The sequence below is a fragment of the Petaurus breviceps genome, unplaced genomic scaffold, assembly GCF_028583685.1.
Source record: "Petaurus breviceps papuanus isolate PSGF00001 unplaced genomic scaffold, PetGlider_PUasm1.0 138, whole genome shotgun sequence".
Taxonomy (NCBI): domain Eukaryota; kingdom Metazoa; phylum Chordata; class Mammalia; order Diprotodontia; family Petauridae; genus Petaurus; species Petaurus breviceps.
In genome coordinates, this window is record NW_027185694.1 from 29,140,665 (window position 1) to 29,158,886 (window position 18,222).

At 45.3% G+C, this 18,222-nt stretch overlaps 1 protein-coding gene across 1 annotated transcript in view; it reads right to left on the minus strand.

Moving 5' to 3' along the window:
• Positions 1–18,222, minus strand: part of PKD1 (polycystin 1, transient receptor potential channel interacting) — a 115,784-nt gene that overhangs the window by 18,841 nt on the left and 78,721 nt on the right. Inside the window, exons 16-28 of the mRNA XM_069062824.1 lie at positions 18,044–18,193; positions 14,386–14,529; positions 13,911–14,190; positions 11,195–11,408; positions 10,315–10,474; positions 9,782–9,934; positions 9,045–9,189; positions 8,162–8,776; positions 5,734–5,890; positions 4,786–5,038; positions 3,245–3,440; positions 552–722; positions 293–436 (exon numbers count right to left, since the gene is read on the minus strand). Of these exons, the coding sequence (XP_068918925.1) occupies positions 293–436; positions 552–722; positions 3,245–3,440; positions 4,786–5,038; positions 5,734–5,890; positions 8,162–8,776; positions 9,045–9,189; positions 9,782–9,934; positions 10,315–10,474; positions 11,195–11,408; positions 13,911–14,190; positions 14,386–14,529; positions 18,044–18,193 (2,782 nt within the window). The remainder of the gene's footprint in view (positions 1–292; positions 437–551; positions 723–3,244; positions 3,441–4,785; positions 5,039–5,733; positions 5,891–8,161; positions 8,777–9,044; positions 9,190–9,781; positions 9,935–10,314; positions 10,475–11,194; positions 11,409–13,910; positions 14,191–14,385; positions 14,530–18,043; positions 18,194–18,222) is intronic.

The following is an 18,222-nucleotide window of genomic DNA, read 5'->3' on the forward strand; positions in this document are numbered from 1 at the left end:
TCTGTCTCAGTTTTCTCGTTTATAAAATGAGGGGACTGGACTCAATGGCCCACCTCGAAAATTCCTTCCAGTTCTAAATCTACGCTCCTCAGTCTCACATACCCACAAACATGCTTACTCCCATGCTTACTATCATGCAAACAGATAGAGACATATACAAGCATGAGAGTTTCTTTCTTGGATGGAACCAAGAATCTGAAAAGTGAAAGATCATGGAAAGCATAGGCTTAAAAGGGAAGAGAAGATAAGGAAAAGACTTAAAGAAGGGATCGAGAAGTTGAGGAAGGCTTACTTGCTGCTAGGACTTCCTTCTCCACCAGGCCCCCATTGTCCTCAGTCTCCACTGACAACCAATCATTCACCAAGAAGAAGGCACTTCGGCCAGTCTGTAGATCCCGGACAATAATGTGCTGCAGGAACCAGGCTGGGCTAAGCCCTAAGAAGAGAAGACAGGAAGCTGTAGGGGTTTGGACCATGGCTCAGAGGAATAAAGCAGCTCATGGGGGGGCAGAGGAAGGAAGGTCCCGATTGGCCATGCCCCCGCCCCACACCTTTGTTGTCGTGCCACACTCGGATCTTCCACACACTTCCAAGGCTGCGCTGTGTGGCAATCTGGAAGATGTCGAGACTGTTTCGATGGAAAGCACTCTCTCCATCCAGGTGTCGGTGTCCACTTCGGCCATCTGCCCCATAGAGGGTGATGCCCACATGGGCTGTTGTGCCTAAACAGGGAGGGAGGGAAAGTAGAGAGATTTTAGAGACAGGGTTTTTGCAAAGGCACAGTGGAAGCCATCAGAATCTGGGGGAGGGGCTAAAAAGTGCTTTGGAGCTGCCCAGAAGGAGACAGGACCCTGGAAGAGGGGCAGGAATGATATTTATGAGCTCAGATTTCTATACACCAAAGCCCAGGGCATGGGCCATAAAGCAAATTAGAGATTTTTGTGCAAAAAGATGAATTACAATTTCACAGGTATCACTGAGATTTGCTGATGATCTACCATAGGCAATATAATGAAATATTGTTTTGTCAAGAGAAAGAATAAATATGAAGAATTCAAAGACTTGTGTAAAGTGCTGCAGAGCAAAGAGAGGAGAATCAGGAGAATGATTTATACAACAACCATACAAATATAACAGTAAATAAACACCAATGAAAGATTACAGAGCTCTGATCAATGGACTGGATCACTGGATCATCAGTGATGAGTTGGAAGGGACTTTTAAGGTCATCTAAGCCTAATCCCATTTGTTTTACAGATGAGGAAACTGAGGTGTCAGAGTTGAGATTTGAACTGTGGTCAGCTGTCCCTAAACCCAGCATTCCATTCACTTCCTCAGGCTTCCTCTCAGTGAAACAGTGGTGAAGCATATCTCCCTTGCCAGGGAAAGCTTGTGTTCGCTGGGGTCTCTGCCATCATGCCAGGCTAAGCCCATTTTCCTTTTTGACTGGGTTACTACTAAACTGGTGAATGAGGGGAAGATCAAAGACATTAGTGTTATTTACCTGGTGTATTCCAGTAAGGAGTCTTGTTATCAAGTCTCTTAAAATGTTCTCATGGACAGGATGGAGAGATGTGGGCTGGAAGATGCAGCTGAGTTATATAAACCCCTGAACAACTTGACCTAAATAGCAGTAATTAGGGAACTGCTTTTATCCTGAACAAAGATCTCTAATAATTGCCATAAGTGTGGCCTGTCTACATTTTCCTTATTGACTTGTTTGAAGATAATGTGCTTATCAAATTAATGGGTGCTAGGAAAGCTGTGAGGTTGCTATGGTCTAGAGGAAAGACAAGTGAACTCAGAATTAGAAAGACCTGGGTTTGAATCTTGGCTCCACTACTTACTACCTTACCACAACCCAGGCAGGCTGACTCCCCTCTCTGGGCCTCAGTTTCCTCCTCTGTAAAGTGAAGGGGTTGGACTAGATGGCTTTTTAAGGTCCAGATTCTATGAGCCTAGCTACAGAGTTGAAAAACAGAATCAAGATCTAGAATGATCTCAACAGGCAAAAATGAATAAGTTTGGAATTGTGGGCTCAAACTAATATGATGAAGTGTAACAGGAGCAAGTGTAACATCTTCCACATGGCTTTAAAAAAAATTCAGTTGTGCAAACTCAAAATAAAGAAGGCAAACCTAACCAATTATGTCATTCAAAGAAGACCTGGGGACTTTGGTGGACCACAAAGGCAATGAGCTGAATATCAATGAAAAATGAATTCAATCTCAGGTAGCCTCCACAGAAATTTAGCATTGGAAGAAGAGAAGTGGGAGTCCCCTGGACTCTGCTTTGGTCCCACTGGAAGCCCTGGGTTCAATCCTAAGGAGGATCTTGGCAAGCTGGATTCTGTTCAAATGGGCAACCAGGAGGTCGAGGAGATTCAGGGCCTTATCCTACAAGGATCAGCTGAGAGAAATTAGAGTTGTTTAGCCTAGAGAGGACTTAGGGGTACCGTGATTGCTATCTTTGGAAATCTAAAGAGTTGCCCTGTGGTAGAGGGAGTCATTTGATTCTATTTGGCCCCTAGGGTCAGAACTAGAACTTCTACCAATGGGTAGAAGTTACTTAGAGGCCGATTTCAATTTAAAATAAAGGAAAACTGTCTAACAATTAGAGATGTCTGAAAGTGGAATGGGCTACCTCAGGAGGGTTTAAATTGCTTATTATTAGAGGTCTTTAATCAGAAGTTGGAAGACTATCTATCAGGAATTCCTGTTCAAGTTGTACAGGATGGATGGCCTCCATCTGTTGTTGGAGAAACTCTGATTCTAATTTTGTCCCCAAGATCTCAGCCCTTAAATAGAGAGTGTTAAGGCCAAGCTGGTCTAGTAAAGGTAAGAAGATGGTGATGCTAATAGCTAGCATTGGTAGAACACTTTAAAGTTTCCAAAGCTCTTTACAAACATCGTGTCATTTCATCCTCACAATGACCCTTCGTGTTAAGTGCTGTTATCCCCATTTTACAGCTGAAGAAAATAAGGCAAACAAAAGTTGAGTGACTTACTCAGGATCATAGAACTAGTTAAGTGTCTGAGGCCACATCTGAACTCAGGACATCCTGATTCCAGGCCCAATACTCCATCCACTGTACTCCCTAACTGTCTCTGTGCTAGGGCATTTAAGCTAGGCTGTCCCCATTCAGCCCCAAGTCCAAGCTAACCCTTCCCACAGCCTCCACCCGGTCCCTGCCCATCCCCTCCCGACCCCTACCACCAGTCCAGCTGTCTCTGCCTGCTTTCACCTGAGCCCTGGCCCCAGCCAGTCTTGACAAGTATCTCATACTTGAAGCGACCATTCTTCCCACAGAAGGGGATGATGCTCACTCGGCTGACGTCCATCAGGTCCAGCTTGTGGACAATCAAAGCTGTCACTGCATAGGTGGCCAGGCATACAGCACAAGTCAGGAGCACAATATAGTTGATGCCTGGAGCCGGGTCCTGTGCCAAGAGAAAGATTGTCAGGCTCAAGACTACCACTAGCCCTATGACTACCACATCTGCTCAGGGCCCTAATCCCCAAAACAGTCCCCATCCCTCCTGGTTACTTTTCAGCCACACTAATCTCTTCACCTCTTCTTACAATCCCTCTTCCCCCCTTAAAAAAAGGCTCCTATTTTACTTTATTTCTTTTATTTTGGGGGCATTTAGGGTTAAGTGACTTGTCCAGGGTCATGCAACTAGTAAGTGTCTGAGGCCAGATTTGAATTTAGGTCCTCCTAACTACAGGGCCCTTGCTCTATCCATTGTTCCCCCTACCTGGCCCACTGTTTAATCTAGCCTTTTTTGCTTTTGGATTTGGGGGAGAGGCAATTGGGGTTAAGTGACTTGCTCAAAGTCTCACAGCTAGTAAGCATCTTCCTGAATCTAGGGGCAGTACTCTATCCACTGCAACACCAAGATGCCCCAAAGACTCCTATTTTAAATGAACTTAGAGATACTTCTTGAAAGACGCCTAGCAGTGAATCTTTTTGTCAGGCAGAGGACATTTTTTTTAAATGAAGTAATCCTCTTGTTAAGCTTTTCTTATTAGAATTCCTTGAAGCTAGGATCCCCTAAGTGTTTGTGTTGCTTAGTCTTCATTGAGTTTTAGACAGCAGGGACTATTTCTCCTGATTTCTCTGGTGCTGAGCACCAGAGCTGGGCACATGAGTGCAAAAGAAGGGCTTTTTCACTCACTCAGTGATTCATTGATTCATTCAGCTTCCCAGTGATAAGTGCTCTGTTCTTCTTGAAAATACTTTGTATCAGGACTTTTGGCGGGGGGTGGGGGGGGGTAATATTGTATCTATTTATTTTCCCTCTACTATAAAATGTGGATAACACCACCACCTAACCTCCAAGGGCTGCTGTGAGGACCAGATGAGGTAATATTTGTAGAAATGACTTATCACAAATGCTTGGCACAAGGACTTATGCAAATGCTTATTCTCCTCCCTCCCCCTTCCCCATTCATCTGTATCCATGTGTAGTGACCATAACTCCCTTGGTAGAACAGTAAGCCCCTTGAGGGCAGAGACTGCTTTGATTTTGTCCCTGTATCCCCAGCACAGTTACTTGTATGTAGTAGGCACTTAATACATGCGTCTGGAATTGTACCAAATGGAAATCCCCTGTTCCTCCCCTCCCCCCATTCTTCTACTTTCCATTTCTTAGCCAGTGCTAACAGTTTAGCTTGGGATTAACCAAAGGGAGCTCATTTCCACATAAGCCCTTCTCCCACCTCAGACAAAACACAGCATTTGCCCCAAGAGCAAAAGACCCTAAAGGAATGGAGGTTACGCACAGGGATGATGAATTTGATGGAGCCGGGTGGAACAAAGAGGCTAGCACCAAAGGCTGTGAGGTGGCGTGTGAGGCACACAGCCTGGCTGGGGGAGGTCTCTTCCAGGGGCACGATGCCCTCTGTCTTCCACATCATCTCCTTCTCACTGAAGTACTGGCAAAGCGAGGTGTAGAGACCTACTGTCACTTCCACCTCGGACCAGCGGAAATGGCTGGTCATATTCAGGTAGTAACTTGCTGTTGTGTCTTCCGTCCTAGAGGGCAGAAGGGGAATAGGGTCACAGCTCAAAGACCGTGGGAAAGGCATCCTGGATCATCTCATGATGGTCCTGGAACTCCCATCTCTCCTCTATCTCCCTCGTTAGTCCCAGGACCTCATTACTTCTGATGTGATGAGTATGGGTGTTCTTAACTTTTTTGGGTCATGGATCCCTTTGGGGGCTTGGTGAAGCCTATGGACCCCTTTTCAGAAGGCATTATTCTCACAAGTGTGTAAAGCTTTTCAGAATAATATGCCCCAGGATAATATTTTAAATGCATAAGATAAAATACACATATAGATTCAAAAGGAAACCAATTATGCTGAAATAGTTATTAAAATATTTTCAAAAACAAGTTTTTAAACTTGTTTTATAAAAAATCAGCCTGAGGATGAGAACCTACAAAGGAAGTCACTTAGACACTGTTTTTGGAGACAGAATGACAATAACTTGACCAGAAACCAGGAAACTGAATTCTAGCCCCAAATTACCTGTATTACCAGGGCTAAGTCATTTTCTCTCCTGTCAAATGGGGATGATGCTTTTCCTCACAGGGTATATATGAAAACAGCTAGAAAACTCTGATCACCACACTGAATGTGAGGTATTCTGATTTCTTCTTCTCTTCTACTCAGTTATTCTTCCATACAACATTTCCTGGGGCCCCAGTGCAAAAAGGAAGCACTTACCCTGGAGAGATGAAGAAGGTGTAAGGCCTGTGGTCACCTCCAGTCAATGCCTGCAAACCAATCTTCTTGCTGGCTGTGCAGTTGTACTCATTGGGCTGTGGAGCTGAGTGCAGGTAGACAGCAAGGAAGGGCTCTGGCTCCTCAGACAGGTATTGCTCTGGGACAGGGACAAAAGTTACCTTTGAGATGTCTCTGCCAGCTCAGCAAAGCCCCAGGGCCCCCAGGAGGAGTGGCTCTAGCAGATCCTGGGACCTCCAGTACACAACAGGGCCAAGAGTAGCCTGGGAGCTGGAATGACCTGAAGCTGGGGCAACCTCTCTGTGCTAAGCCTAGGTTGGAGAGAGTGAGTGTGGGCATGTGTTTATGGAAAGGGTGGGAGGGATTCAGAATTTGAACAGTGGGCCTTTCACAAACAACATTGTGAATATGAACTCCCCTTCTCCCCCCCTTTTTAAAATAAGTATTTATTAAGCACCTACTAATTGCCAGGCACTAAGCTAAGTGATTTACATATATGATCTCATTTAATTCTCACAATAAGACTGAGAGGTAGGTGCCATTATCATAAGCTTTTTTTCCAGCTACAGAAATTGAAGTACGCAGAGGTTAAGTGATTTTCTCTAGTCATAGAGCTAGTTAAGTGTCTGAGGTCAGATCTGAACTCAACTCTTCCTGACTCCAGGCCCAGAACTCTATCTACTGTATCACCTAGCTGCTTTTTCCCTTTTGCTTTCCTATTTTATTTATTTATTTAGCTTTATTTGGAGGGGGGAAGGCAGGGCAATTGGGGTTAAGTGACTTGCCCAAGGTCACACAGCTAGTAAGCATTAAGCATCTAAGTTCACATTTGAACTCAGATTCTCCTGACTCCATGGTCGGTGTTCTATTCACTGCGCCACCTAGCTGTCTTTTCCCTTTTGCTTTCCCTATGATTCCCAGGATACCTGGGCCAAGTCAGGAAGAAAATTAGGACTAGGCCCAGAGAGATAAAGGGAGCATGTAGATCTCTATCCTTTCCAAAGTTGAAGAGTCATTATTTTTGCATTTCCAATGAATATACATGTTACTTTATATTATGGAGAACCAACTGTTTTATTAATTGTATCTCATTTATATAGAATTTTAAGAAACATTATGTATGTTATTTCATGATCCTTAGAACAACTCTATGAGAGTTGTTATTAATAAAATAGGGTTATTATCCCTGTTTCACAGATAAGGAAACTGAGTTTCAGTAACTTGCTCATACAGCTAGTAAAATGTCCAAGGCAAAGGGGTGGCTAGGTGACACACTAGCTGTGTGACCTTGGGTAAATTGCTTAATCCCAATTGCCCTGCCTTCCCCTCTCAAAAAAAAAAAAAAGGTCCAAGGCAAGAATTGAGCCTAGGTCTTTTCAAATTCTGAGTCTAATGCTCTATCTACTGTGCCATGCTGCCTAGTTCAGGAGAAAAAAATAAATATGCCTCTTTGCCGCATTCCAGAAACATGGCGGTTGTTAAAAAAACGACAGCCACAACAAATCAACAAACCACTATATTGAATTAGGAGAGCTGAGATCTGCAGTCCTGATCTAGGCCAACTGGTTGGGATGAATTTGTCAATTAATCAGTCTTGGATGAACCATCTAACCTCTCTGTACCTCACCTCCATGTGCTCATCTATAAAATGGAGATTTCCTCTATCAAACCTAATAATAATAATAGTTAGCAGCTATGACCAAGATCAGTTTCCTGCTTAATAAACTCCAGTGACGCCCTCTTGTCTCTTGGATATTGCCCCTTCCGTCTAGCTTTTAAAGCCCTCCTCCACCGTGCCCTGGCCACATCACTCTTAATTCCTCAGTCCACTTCAGCTAAACCAGCTTTTATCACTCAAGGCAATCCATCTCGGGTGTCTGTGCCTTTCACTTGGCTGTCCCTCATGCCTGAAAATCCCTCCCTCACTTCAGCCTCCCTCTCCTCCTTCCAGACAGCTCTGCTATCACCTTCTACATGAAAATGTTCTGGGTCTCTGCAAAATGCTGCTGTCTTCTCTCCCTGAATACCTCATGGCTGACAACTTCGTATTTATCCTCTTCATATTTATTCAACATGTACTTAAATATGTTGTAGTCTCCCATTAGAATGCATGCTTCTTGTAAGAAGGAATGATTGTTTCATTCTTCATGCTTGTATCCTCAGCACCTACCAGTGGTGCGGGGCACATAGTAGGTATTTGATAAACTTTGTTGATTTACTGATTTATAAAGTTTACAAAGTTCACATTGTCTTGACAGCTATATTCTAGGGTTGCTAAATGAATGTAAAATCAGTAGTAAAGGGAAAAAAACCCACAAGAGAAATGCACCACTGCCCTTGAGGACTGCAGGTGAGGGCCCTGACTTCCCTGCCCCAGAACCCCTAAGGACACCGAGCTCACTTTACCCACCGTTCAGCACAGTGTAGTTAAGCTGGAAGTGCAGACCAGCCTCAGGGTTGTGGTTCTGGGGATCAATGATGGCGCTGACAGACGTGCAGGGCTGGATGATGGCGGTGTCAGTGGAGAGGACTCGGGTCCCGCCCCCTCCGCTGGTGTTGTTAGACACCTTGACAGTAATGGCCTTCTCAGAGCCCAGCTGCTCTATTGGGATCTGGGCCCCTGTCTGAGTCTGGAAGGCCATGGAAGCCACCTTAGTGGAAACCGTGTAGTTGCTGATGTAGCCAAAGGGGAAGGGGTTGGAGTCTACTAGGAAGATGAGTTGGACGACGTCCGTGAGATCAGAGAAGGTGCTGTTGAAAGCAGGTGGGATGGAAAACTGGCAATCGGATGTGTTCTCATAACAAAGCAAGCTGAAGGGGTCTGAACGTTTGCCTCGAGCCACAATCTCTTCCCCTGCCAGGGTCAGCGGTTCCTCGTTCAGCACTCGAGACTTCATGAGGATACGCATCAGGTCAGAAGAGAGGTTATAAGCCTTGGAGGCCACTAGAAGGGTATGGGGTTTTCTGCATAGCTCTGTAGACTCTAGGTCCTGGGTATCTGAGTTCACCAGGTGAATGAGGTCCCCTAAGGGAGGTTAAAAAAAGTGAGGCAGTTAGTGCCAGTGCCAGCCCCAGCCCTGGTAGGAGCCCCAGCATGCAAAGCACTTGGCTCAACTTTCAGCAGAACAGGCAGCAAGTGGGAGACATGGCCACTGACTCTGGAAACCCTTAATCTGATAGGGAAGCCCCTGATGGGAGAAAAGGGGCACTCTCCCTTCCTCATGTTCTTTTCTAGACCTTTCCAGGCCTCTGCCACCACCCATTCCCTATGTCATGCTTCCCTCCTGGCTGACCAGTGATGTTGAGGATGTTGTCAGCAATGGCTGTGGGGGTCACGGTGCCTTGTGTGGTCTCATTTTGCAGGATGGCCATCATGTTCTCCAGCTTGTTCAGGGTTTTTTTCAGGCAAGAGTGGCATACAAACTCCTTACTTGCTACCTGCAGGGAGAGAGCCTAGTGACATAGCTTCACCTTCTTCTCATCCTTCCACCCATATCCAGTATGTCTGAACAGACAAGTGGCCATTGTTTTCTTCCCCAAAAAGGATATTTGAGGTTCTACATTACTACCTCCTTCACCATCAACCCCAACCTTTTATATTTATTAGTCTTCCTCACACACAGCATGGTCCTCCACTACTCTGCCCACCCCTCACTCCTGGCTTCCTAACGTTATTAACCATTACCTCCTCATTGTTCTCCATCCCCATCCCCTTCTCATCTTTGCCTTCCCTCCTTTCCCATGGTGGGTTCATTTGCTCACCACAATTTCCCTTGTTCTTTCACCCCCAAGATCTTACCCTAACACTCAGATAAGGTAAAATAATCAGAGACCTGAGAAGAACTGATTTAATTTGATCAAAAGAAACACCAATGAAAAGAGCCATCAGCTATCTCTCAACCACCCAACCTGCAGCAGAAACATACTAGCCCCAGCCAGTTTCCCTAGGGGGTCCATCCTGCAGGATGAGTCTGAGATATTAGGGAGGAAACACGGTAGTATAGAAAGGGAGTCGGGAGGCTGAGCATACCGTGCACTGGGCCAGGGCAGCTGAAATCTGCTGAATATCATCCACAGTATTGACACGAAGGGAGACAAGGATCTCAGTAATGTTTCTTCGCATCAGCACACGGAGGTGCCTCTCGTGGCTGGCTTCTTCCTCTGAAGATGTCACCTGTTCATACTGATGAGACAGGAAGAAATAGGGGCTTCATCAGAGCACAGAGAATCCTTGGTGTCTGTACACATCTCCTCACATACCTCAAATTCCCTTGGGCAATTAACAATCTTTAAAAACAGCCTCTGATCCACTGACAAAAGGCTGGGATTTTTTCATTTTCATCTTTGTATCCCCAGTCCCTAGCACAGAGCTCAATAAATGTTTATTGATCTGCAGAAGTGGTCAGGGAATGAAGAATGTGACCACTTGAGATCCCTCTTTTATGAAATCAGTCTAAGTAACTCAGGGAGTGATCTCTTAAAATTTACCCATGACATTGATCAACTGCCTCGACTCTTGCCTTTTGGTCCCCCATCCAGGGTAGGGGTGGAGATGGCACTGACCTCATTGAGGACGGTGATGAGGGCCAAGGAGTATTCGATGACATGCTGGGGGTCGGCCTGTTTCACCAGCCCTGGCAGGACTGTCTCGGTCAGGCTGTAGAGCCAGTGAGTAAGACAGTGGAAGCTGTCAGAAGGCTCGGGCAAGGTAATGAGCAGAGACCTGTGAGGAGATAGCCAGGTAAGGGTGAGGATGAGGCCTGGGTGGCAATGAATGCCCAAGAGCAGAAGCTAGACCTCTAAGTTAGGCAGAGAAATGCACAACCCCAGCAGATTCTCATGACCCTCCCCACTCTCAGAAAAAATCACTCTACCCACCCTCTTCTCCAGGAGACCCCCTCCCATGATTAGTTAGCCTTATTCCACACGGAATATTCATTCTCTTTTCATCCTTTCAGTGCTCACAAGCTCATCTTGAAATGTGTCTGATTTGGATCATAGATATAGAGTTGGAAGGGACCCTGGGGGTCATGAAAATCATCCCTTTCATTTTAACAGATTAGGAAACTGAGGTCCAGGAGTTAGGCAACTAAGTTCACACAAGTAAAAAGGGACAGAACCAGGATTCAAAACCAGATCCTCTGATATAAAATCCAGCATCCTTCCACTGAATCAAACCACTTGTTTCTATACTTCTTCCCAAAGATTGTCAAATTTCCCCCAATAATGTCTTCCGCCATCCACCCCAACACTTCCTCTCATTAATGCTGCCAGCTCCTTGGGTGCCTAGCTAAGTGGTTGGCCCACAAGGGACCCTCAAATTGCTTAGTACAATGCCTGGCATATAGTAGGTGCTTAATAAATGTATAATGACTGATTGGAAGACAGAAAATCTTGGATAGGCTGGTGCCCCAACGGTCATAGTGCCCCTTTGCCCCCTTACTTGTTCAGGGCTACCACGGCAGCACCTAACTGGTCCTGCACGACTACAGAGAGGTCCACAGTGAAGTGGGTCTTAAAGCCAGGGGGCAACACAGCTCCATACGCCGAGAGACTGCCTTTGTAGATGCAGAATTCCTCACAGTAGCCTTGACGGCAGCGCCGCAGAAGTAAGGAATATACCAGTGGGGCATCCTCGTCCTCTGTGTCCCGCCAGCCTGCAAGAACCACAGTGCAGCATTGTCCCTCCAGAGGCAGGAACTTCTGATCATCCTCCCTCATCCCCCCTCCCCTGCCTCACCCTCCTCCATGCCCTACCCTGGACCCACCAGGACAAGAGTCAGCACCCTAGGTGGAAAACAGGAAGGAAGGTAAGGAAAAAGATAAACACATTCTAAGGCCTACTATGTGCCAAGCACTTTACAAGAATTATCTACCTTGATCCTCACAACAACCCTGGAAAGCAGATAGAGTTGGAAGGGGAGGTGTGGAAATGGATTAGAGTCATCACTAGAAATCTGGGTATCTTTTTGGTATTGAAATTGCTCTCAAAAGCCACCAGTGACCTCTTAATTATCAACTCTAATGTTTTTTTTCTGGTCTTCACACTCTATGACCTTTAATTTTGTGGCAAATTCAGCTGAAGGGTTGGAGACAGAAGACAGTTAACTCTATGCTGGGAATCACGGCAGGGGCAGGCAGGCCCTGGGAGAGGACCAAGCCACTCTGGGCTGGGGCTGTAGGACTACTTCGAGGAGGAATTGCAGCCCCCAGATGTAAGCATCTTAGAGCAAAGCCCCAGTGGTCCCGCCATAGTTTCGGCTCTGAGGTGGCTACGTTAGGAGCTAAAGAAACTTTCAAGACAAAGATAAGGTGAAATAGAGTTGTCCTGTTCTAGGAAAGATTATAGAACGGGTTGGAGCTCAGCAACAGACTTCAGAAATTGGGTAGACTGTGAAATCCTATTCCCTCCTGATTCCAGAATCCATCATCCCCCCCTCTCTCAGGCTCTCTACTGGCTCCTCTTCTGCTTACAAACATACTCAGGTCTCCCCACTTGGGTACTTCCCTTGATCCTTCTACCCCATTCATCTACCCTGTATTTCTCCCCTTTCATTATCAATATTCTTTAAAAGTTGTTTGCCTGATGCCTCCACTTTCCACTCTGCCCTCCATTTGTAGTGGTCAGGTTCCTGCCTTTACCTCCACCTCTTTTGAACCTGCCCTCAACAGTCACCAACGACATACTAATTGTCAGTCCCAATGGATTATTTTCACTTTCTGTCATCTTTAAGTAGTTTTCAACACTGCTCACCATGGCTTCCCACTGAGCACTCTCTTTTCCTCTTGGTCTCTGGGATATCACACTCTACTCATTCTCCTCCTTCCTCTAACCAGGCCTTTGTCTTTTTCCTAGGCCTTAACATGCATGTGGATCACATTTGGAAATATGTGTCTATTGTTGGTCTTCTTCCCTCTCTGTAATCTTTTTCTTGACAATCTCATTCACTTTCATAGCTTCAGTTAGGCAGGAAACTCCCAAATCTGACCTCTTTCCTGAGCTTTGGAACCACATCTCCCACTGACCACATGATATCCCCACTCGGAAGTCTTACTGGGACCTAGAATTCAGTATATCCAAAACTGAGCTTGCTGTCTTTGCCCTTAAACCTGACCTTCCTGACTTCACTATTTCTTCCCATGGCACCATTTCACATAGTCTCCTATGCTAGAAACAACGGAGCTACCTTTTATTTCTCCTTCCCTCTCACCTCACTTATCCAATTTGTTACCAGGTATTATTGCTTCTGCTCTTGTAAAACCTCTCATACTGTACCTCTCCTCTCTTCCCACTGCTGCCATCTCACTATAAATCCTCATTGTAACTTACCTGAACTATTGCAATTGTTGCTAATCCATCATTGCTGGCACAATCTCCCTTGTGCACATATTTGGTCATATCATACCTCTGCTCAAAAATCTTTAGTGACCACTTAGTCAAGTTCAAACTTCTTTATCTGGCATTCAAGGTCCTCCCTGAAGCCATTTGCATTTCCAGCTTTCTCTTTCTTTCTCTGAATACACTCTCTAACCAGTGGACCACTCTCTGATCTCCCACCCTGTCCTTTGCTCTCTTGCTTCCATCTTTGCTTCTACTGTTCCCTACTTTGAAATCTTTTCTCTCTTTCAGTAGTAACGTTGTCCCTAAAAGCTTGTACAGGACTTTTCTTATAGCTGTCTAATGCACTTACTGAGTAGTACTGTATATTACAGAAACTGGTATTTGTGTTTTGTCCTTGCCTCCTTTCCCCATTCAACAATAAATTCCACTAGGGCAGGGACTTCATCTTGTTCAAACTTAGCATTCACAATGCCCCACCCCACAACCCCAAGATCTAGTAGAATGTTCTATATATGGTAGATCTCAGTGTTTACTGGATGAATCAATCAGAGGTGGTCCTTTGTGACCTGAGAATCAGAATTCCTGGTCTCTCTCCCCAGTCTCTCTCCTTTACCCACCATCCCAATTCACTGTGTGATCTTGGACAAATTGCTTGACTTCTCTGGGTCTCAGTATATCCCTTTGGAAAATAAGCAGAATTCTTCCTGACGACATGAGGGCAACAAATGAAAAGGTGGGAATATTCTGTGGGTTGAAAACTTTTGGGGAACCTGAGGGTAATTGTTGCCAGTGGCTTGGGGATAAAGAATGCTCTCACCTGTACACTCAAAGTGAACCTTGGTGGTGAGAGCCCTGACGGCCTCATGGGGAAAGAGACGGCAAGAACCCCCAATGGGAGGGCGATTGGGGAACAGGTCGATGGAAGCAAAGCCTTCTTCCTCCCCGGAGCAGCCCAACACAGTCAGGGTGAAGGTGTAGCCCTCGCCATCACGGAGCACGCCTCGTCTCAGAACCAGCCGCATGCCCGAGCTGCCTGTGGATGTTGTTGACTCATCCAGTATGAGGGATTTGTTGCTGAATGTCTGGGCTGCCCATCGCTGCCAGGTGAGACAAATAACCATGTGTATATGTATGAACACACACACGTGAGAGCTACATGCACACAGCCACACAGAAACATGCAGACCCAAGCTCCAGCAGGTGGGAAGAAGACAAAAGCAGCCATTCCGTGTCCTGACTTTGCATGGTCCCTGTCTATAGCATCCATCCCAGACTTCTCCCTGGCTCCTTACCCCTCGCTTAGAACCGCTGCTGCAGTTGTGGCAGGTCCCCTCTAGGTAGACATAGGAGCTCTTGCTAACTTCGTACACTGATTGAGCTTTGCAGGAAACACATTCCAGTGACACAATGGGCACCAAACCATTCCTGATCAGCACCTATAGAAAGGAGATAACAGCAGAGTGAGATAGTTGCCTTGCCCTGAAAGTCTTTCTGCCTCCATTGTCTCTCCCCTCTGATCTATTCTTTATCTCGATGTTAATATGATCAAGGGCAAACCACAGTAGGATCTCTGCCTAACTCCCTGGGGCAGGTGAGAGGAAGTACCACTAACTTCCCATCATCCATGCCAACAGATAGCAAAGTAGTCATCAGATACCACAAAGAGCAGTGGGCATGACATACCCCAATGGACCTATGATCTCAACATCAGGGGTATTCCCTCCAACAGTGCAAACTAGAACCCATCTATGTCTACCCCTCATGAGTGAATCTTGTCCATATTCTCCCATAAACCCTCCATAGGGTGAGAGGCCCAGTTATTCACAGGCTATAATATTCAGGAAAAGAATCAGTAATAATATTCATGGCCTCCGATATCTATGTAAGAGTGTGCAAAGCAGAGGTAATACATAAAATAAACTCTAGGTCTGGTCTAAGGCAAGGAGGAAAACGAGACTTTACAGTATCTCTGAGACTCAGCAGGGTGTGACTCCTCCCCGGAGTACAGCAATAGGTGAAGAGACCTTATTCAAAAACAAGGGATTATATATGAGGTGGTAGAGAAGCATTTTATAACAAGAAGTTGTATTTCTGCATGGAAATCCATGAACTGGAAAGAGGGAAAATGGAGAACATTTTGAGGAGGGTCAAAGCAGGAGGAAGCACAAGTAATCTTGTGCAGAGGGTTGACTATGTCCTCCACTAAAGCCTTACCCAAAGCCCCACTGTGTCATGGAAATGACCCTACAATCACTGTAAAAAATCATACAGACCTCTTTTTGATATTGGTGTCTGGTTTTTGCTATTGGTATAATTTTATTGACATCACTTACATTTGAATACTCTCATTTATGAATAGAACCATTTCATGTAATAAAGAAGGGAGAAAAAAGTTGTTTGTTTTTAAATGGGGGTGGGTGCCTTGTGTTTTTTGTTTTTTTTTTTTGCAGGGCCTATTGTGCCAGCAGAGAGCAAACATGGGCAAGTCTTAGTGAGTTAGAAAGATTTAGAGTACTGTCCTTGGCCAGAGGGAGTCACCAGCTGCCTTCAAAACTCAAAGTCATCAGGCCCAGATGACAGTGTAGGCATAAGGGAAAGAAGATAGGCTTTGGACTCAGCCCCTGATACTGACCACCTGTTTGACCTTGAGTAAATTACTCAATTTCCATTGGCCTCAGTTTCCTTATCTGTAAAATGACACACTTATCTCAGATGGCATCTAGCTCAAGATCTATAATTCTGTAATCCCAGGGTACAGAAAGAACTGGCATATGTCATTAGTGAACCATCATCAGGGAACTTTGAAAGATTATGGAGCATGGGAGATGGACAAATATTCTCATTTTTAAATGGGATGAAGGTAAATACTTTCAGCTATAGGCTAGAGGAGCTTGACTTCAGTTTCTGGAAGAACTATAGAACGTTTAATAAAGGGATGGTTTTTGAGGAGCCAGAAAGGGAAGTAGTGATCACACTAATGTAGCTTCGTGGTGGTTACAGAGTTGGTAGATCACGATAATGCTGTAGATAGAGTAACACATTCAACATGAGCTCTCATGATAGCCTTGCAAACAAGAGGATGGAGAGAGGAGTGGGCGGCTGCATAGATTTCAAAGTTTCTGAATGAAAGTAGTGAGGATTAATGGGTCACTGACAATCTGGGAAGAAGTATTCAGGGGAGGCTAGGTCCTTGACATTGTTCTAGTCAACATTTTAAATCAATTATTTGGATGAAGGCAAAGATGGGGGGGAACAAGGGAATAAACTTTTATTAGGTGCCTACTATCTGCCAAGCTATGGGAGCAGCTAAGTGGTGCAGTGGATAGAGCACCGGGCCTGGAGTCAGGGAGAACTGAGTTCAAATCTGGCCTCAGACACTTACTAGCTGTGTGACCCTGGGCAAGTCACTTAACCCTGTTTGCCTTAATTACCTCCTCTGTAAAATGAGCTGGAGATGGAAATGGCAAACCACTCCAGTATCTTTGGCAAGAAAACCCCCAGATGAGGTCACAAAGAATCAGGCATGGCTGAGCAACAATAATAAATGTACTGTGCAAACAGCAGCTCATTTGATCCTCACAACAACCCTGGGAGGAGACGCTATTATTATCCTCATTCTATTCTATTCAGTACTTTTATCAAGGGCTTGGATGAAGGCACTGATGGCAGGCTGGTCACATCTGCAGAGGACATGCATCTGGGAGGGTCAGCTAATATTAATAATTCACATTTATAGAGTCCTTTAAGGTTTACAGAGTGCTCTTTTAACAATAACCTTGTGAAATAAGTGATAGAGTTACTATTTTTAAAGATAAGAAAACTGAGGCTCATAGCTAGTAAGTGGTTCAGGATTTGAACCTGTGTCTTCTGATCATAAGTCCGGTGTTCTTCCACCACCTCACACAGTTTAACACATTGGATGACAGTCAGGATCCAAAAAATGTCTCAGTGGTTCAGAACAATAGGCACAGTCTAAGATGAAGTTAAATGTTTAGGGATAAACACAGTGATTTATACTTGAGTGAAAAAAAAAATCAGTGGTACAGGATGGGAGGGGCAGTGCTAGGTAATAGTTCATATGAAAAAACTGGGGGGGGTACAGTTTAATGGACTGTTGGTGGTCCCATGACATTTCTGTTCAGGCACACACTGAACCAGATAGTCTCTGAGTTCTTTTCTAGGTGGAACAGTGAAGAGGGAGTCAGTTCTGAAGTCAGGAAGACTTGGGTTTAAATCTGGCCTCATACACTTTCTAGCTGTGTGACCCTGGGCAAGTCACTTCAGCTTTGCCTGCCTCAGTTTCCTTAATTGTAAAATGGGGATAATAACACCACCTATCTCCCATGGGTGCTGTGAGGATCAAATGAAGCCATAATTGTACAGCACTTAGCACAGTGCCTGGCACACGGTGAACACTGCAGAACTGTAAACAAAGTCTAATGAGCCCACCTCCCTGAAGGAAGCAACAACAGCCCCAACTCTGAGCTAAAAAGTCGTCTCTTAATTATCTGCCTTGCAGGGCAACAGTCCCTTCCTTCTCTGTTACCTAGCCGGGTCCTTCGCTAACACTGAGCTGTGCTGAGAAAAAAGCAGAATCTGTCCCAGAGAGAATCAAGGGGAGACAGAAGGAATGTGTTGCTTGAACATTAGTTTGTATCTGAATGCACCATTAAAAATGGGGATTATCCATTATTTGGGCTTATCCACACTCCAACTTTCCTTTTCTTCTTTGTGATCTGGCAATATCACTTCCTCCCTAGACAATATAACTCACACTCCCCAAGACCTGTCCCCAACTTCTTTCACCTTGTCAGAGAAAGGTCAGCGCACTGGAAGGTGTGGATACATTCTAATTCCAGGACTTGGATACCTCTTTTTAGGTATGTATATTCACTCATTACTTGGGTAGGGCTGCCTCCCCGGAGAGGGGGCTAGAGGAGTGCTACCCACCGTCTGATTGGTCACTTCTTCCTTTCTCCCTGCCTTCCAGACAGTCAGGTTGAATGTATATTCAACGCCAGCCTCAAGCCGCTCCTTGGGAATGGTGATTGTGCTGCTCCCCCGGGGGCCAAAGTTTAAGGGACACCCTCCAGGATGACTCTGTATGCCACCAAATGGGATGGAAAGTG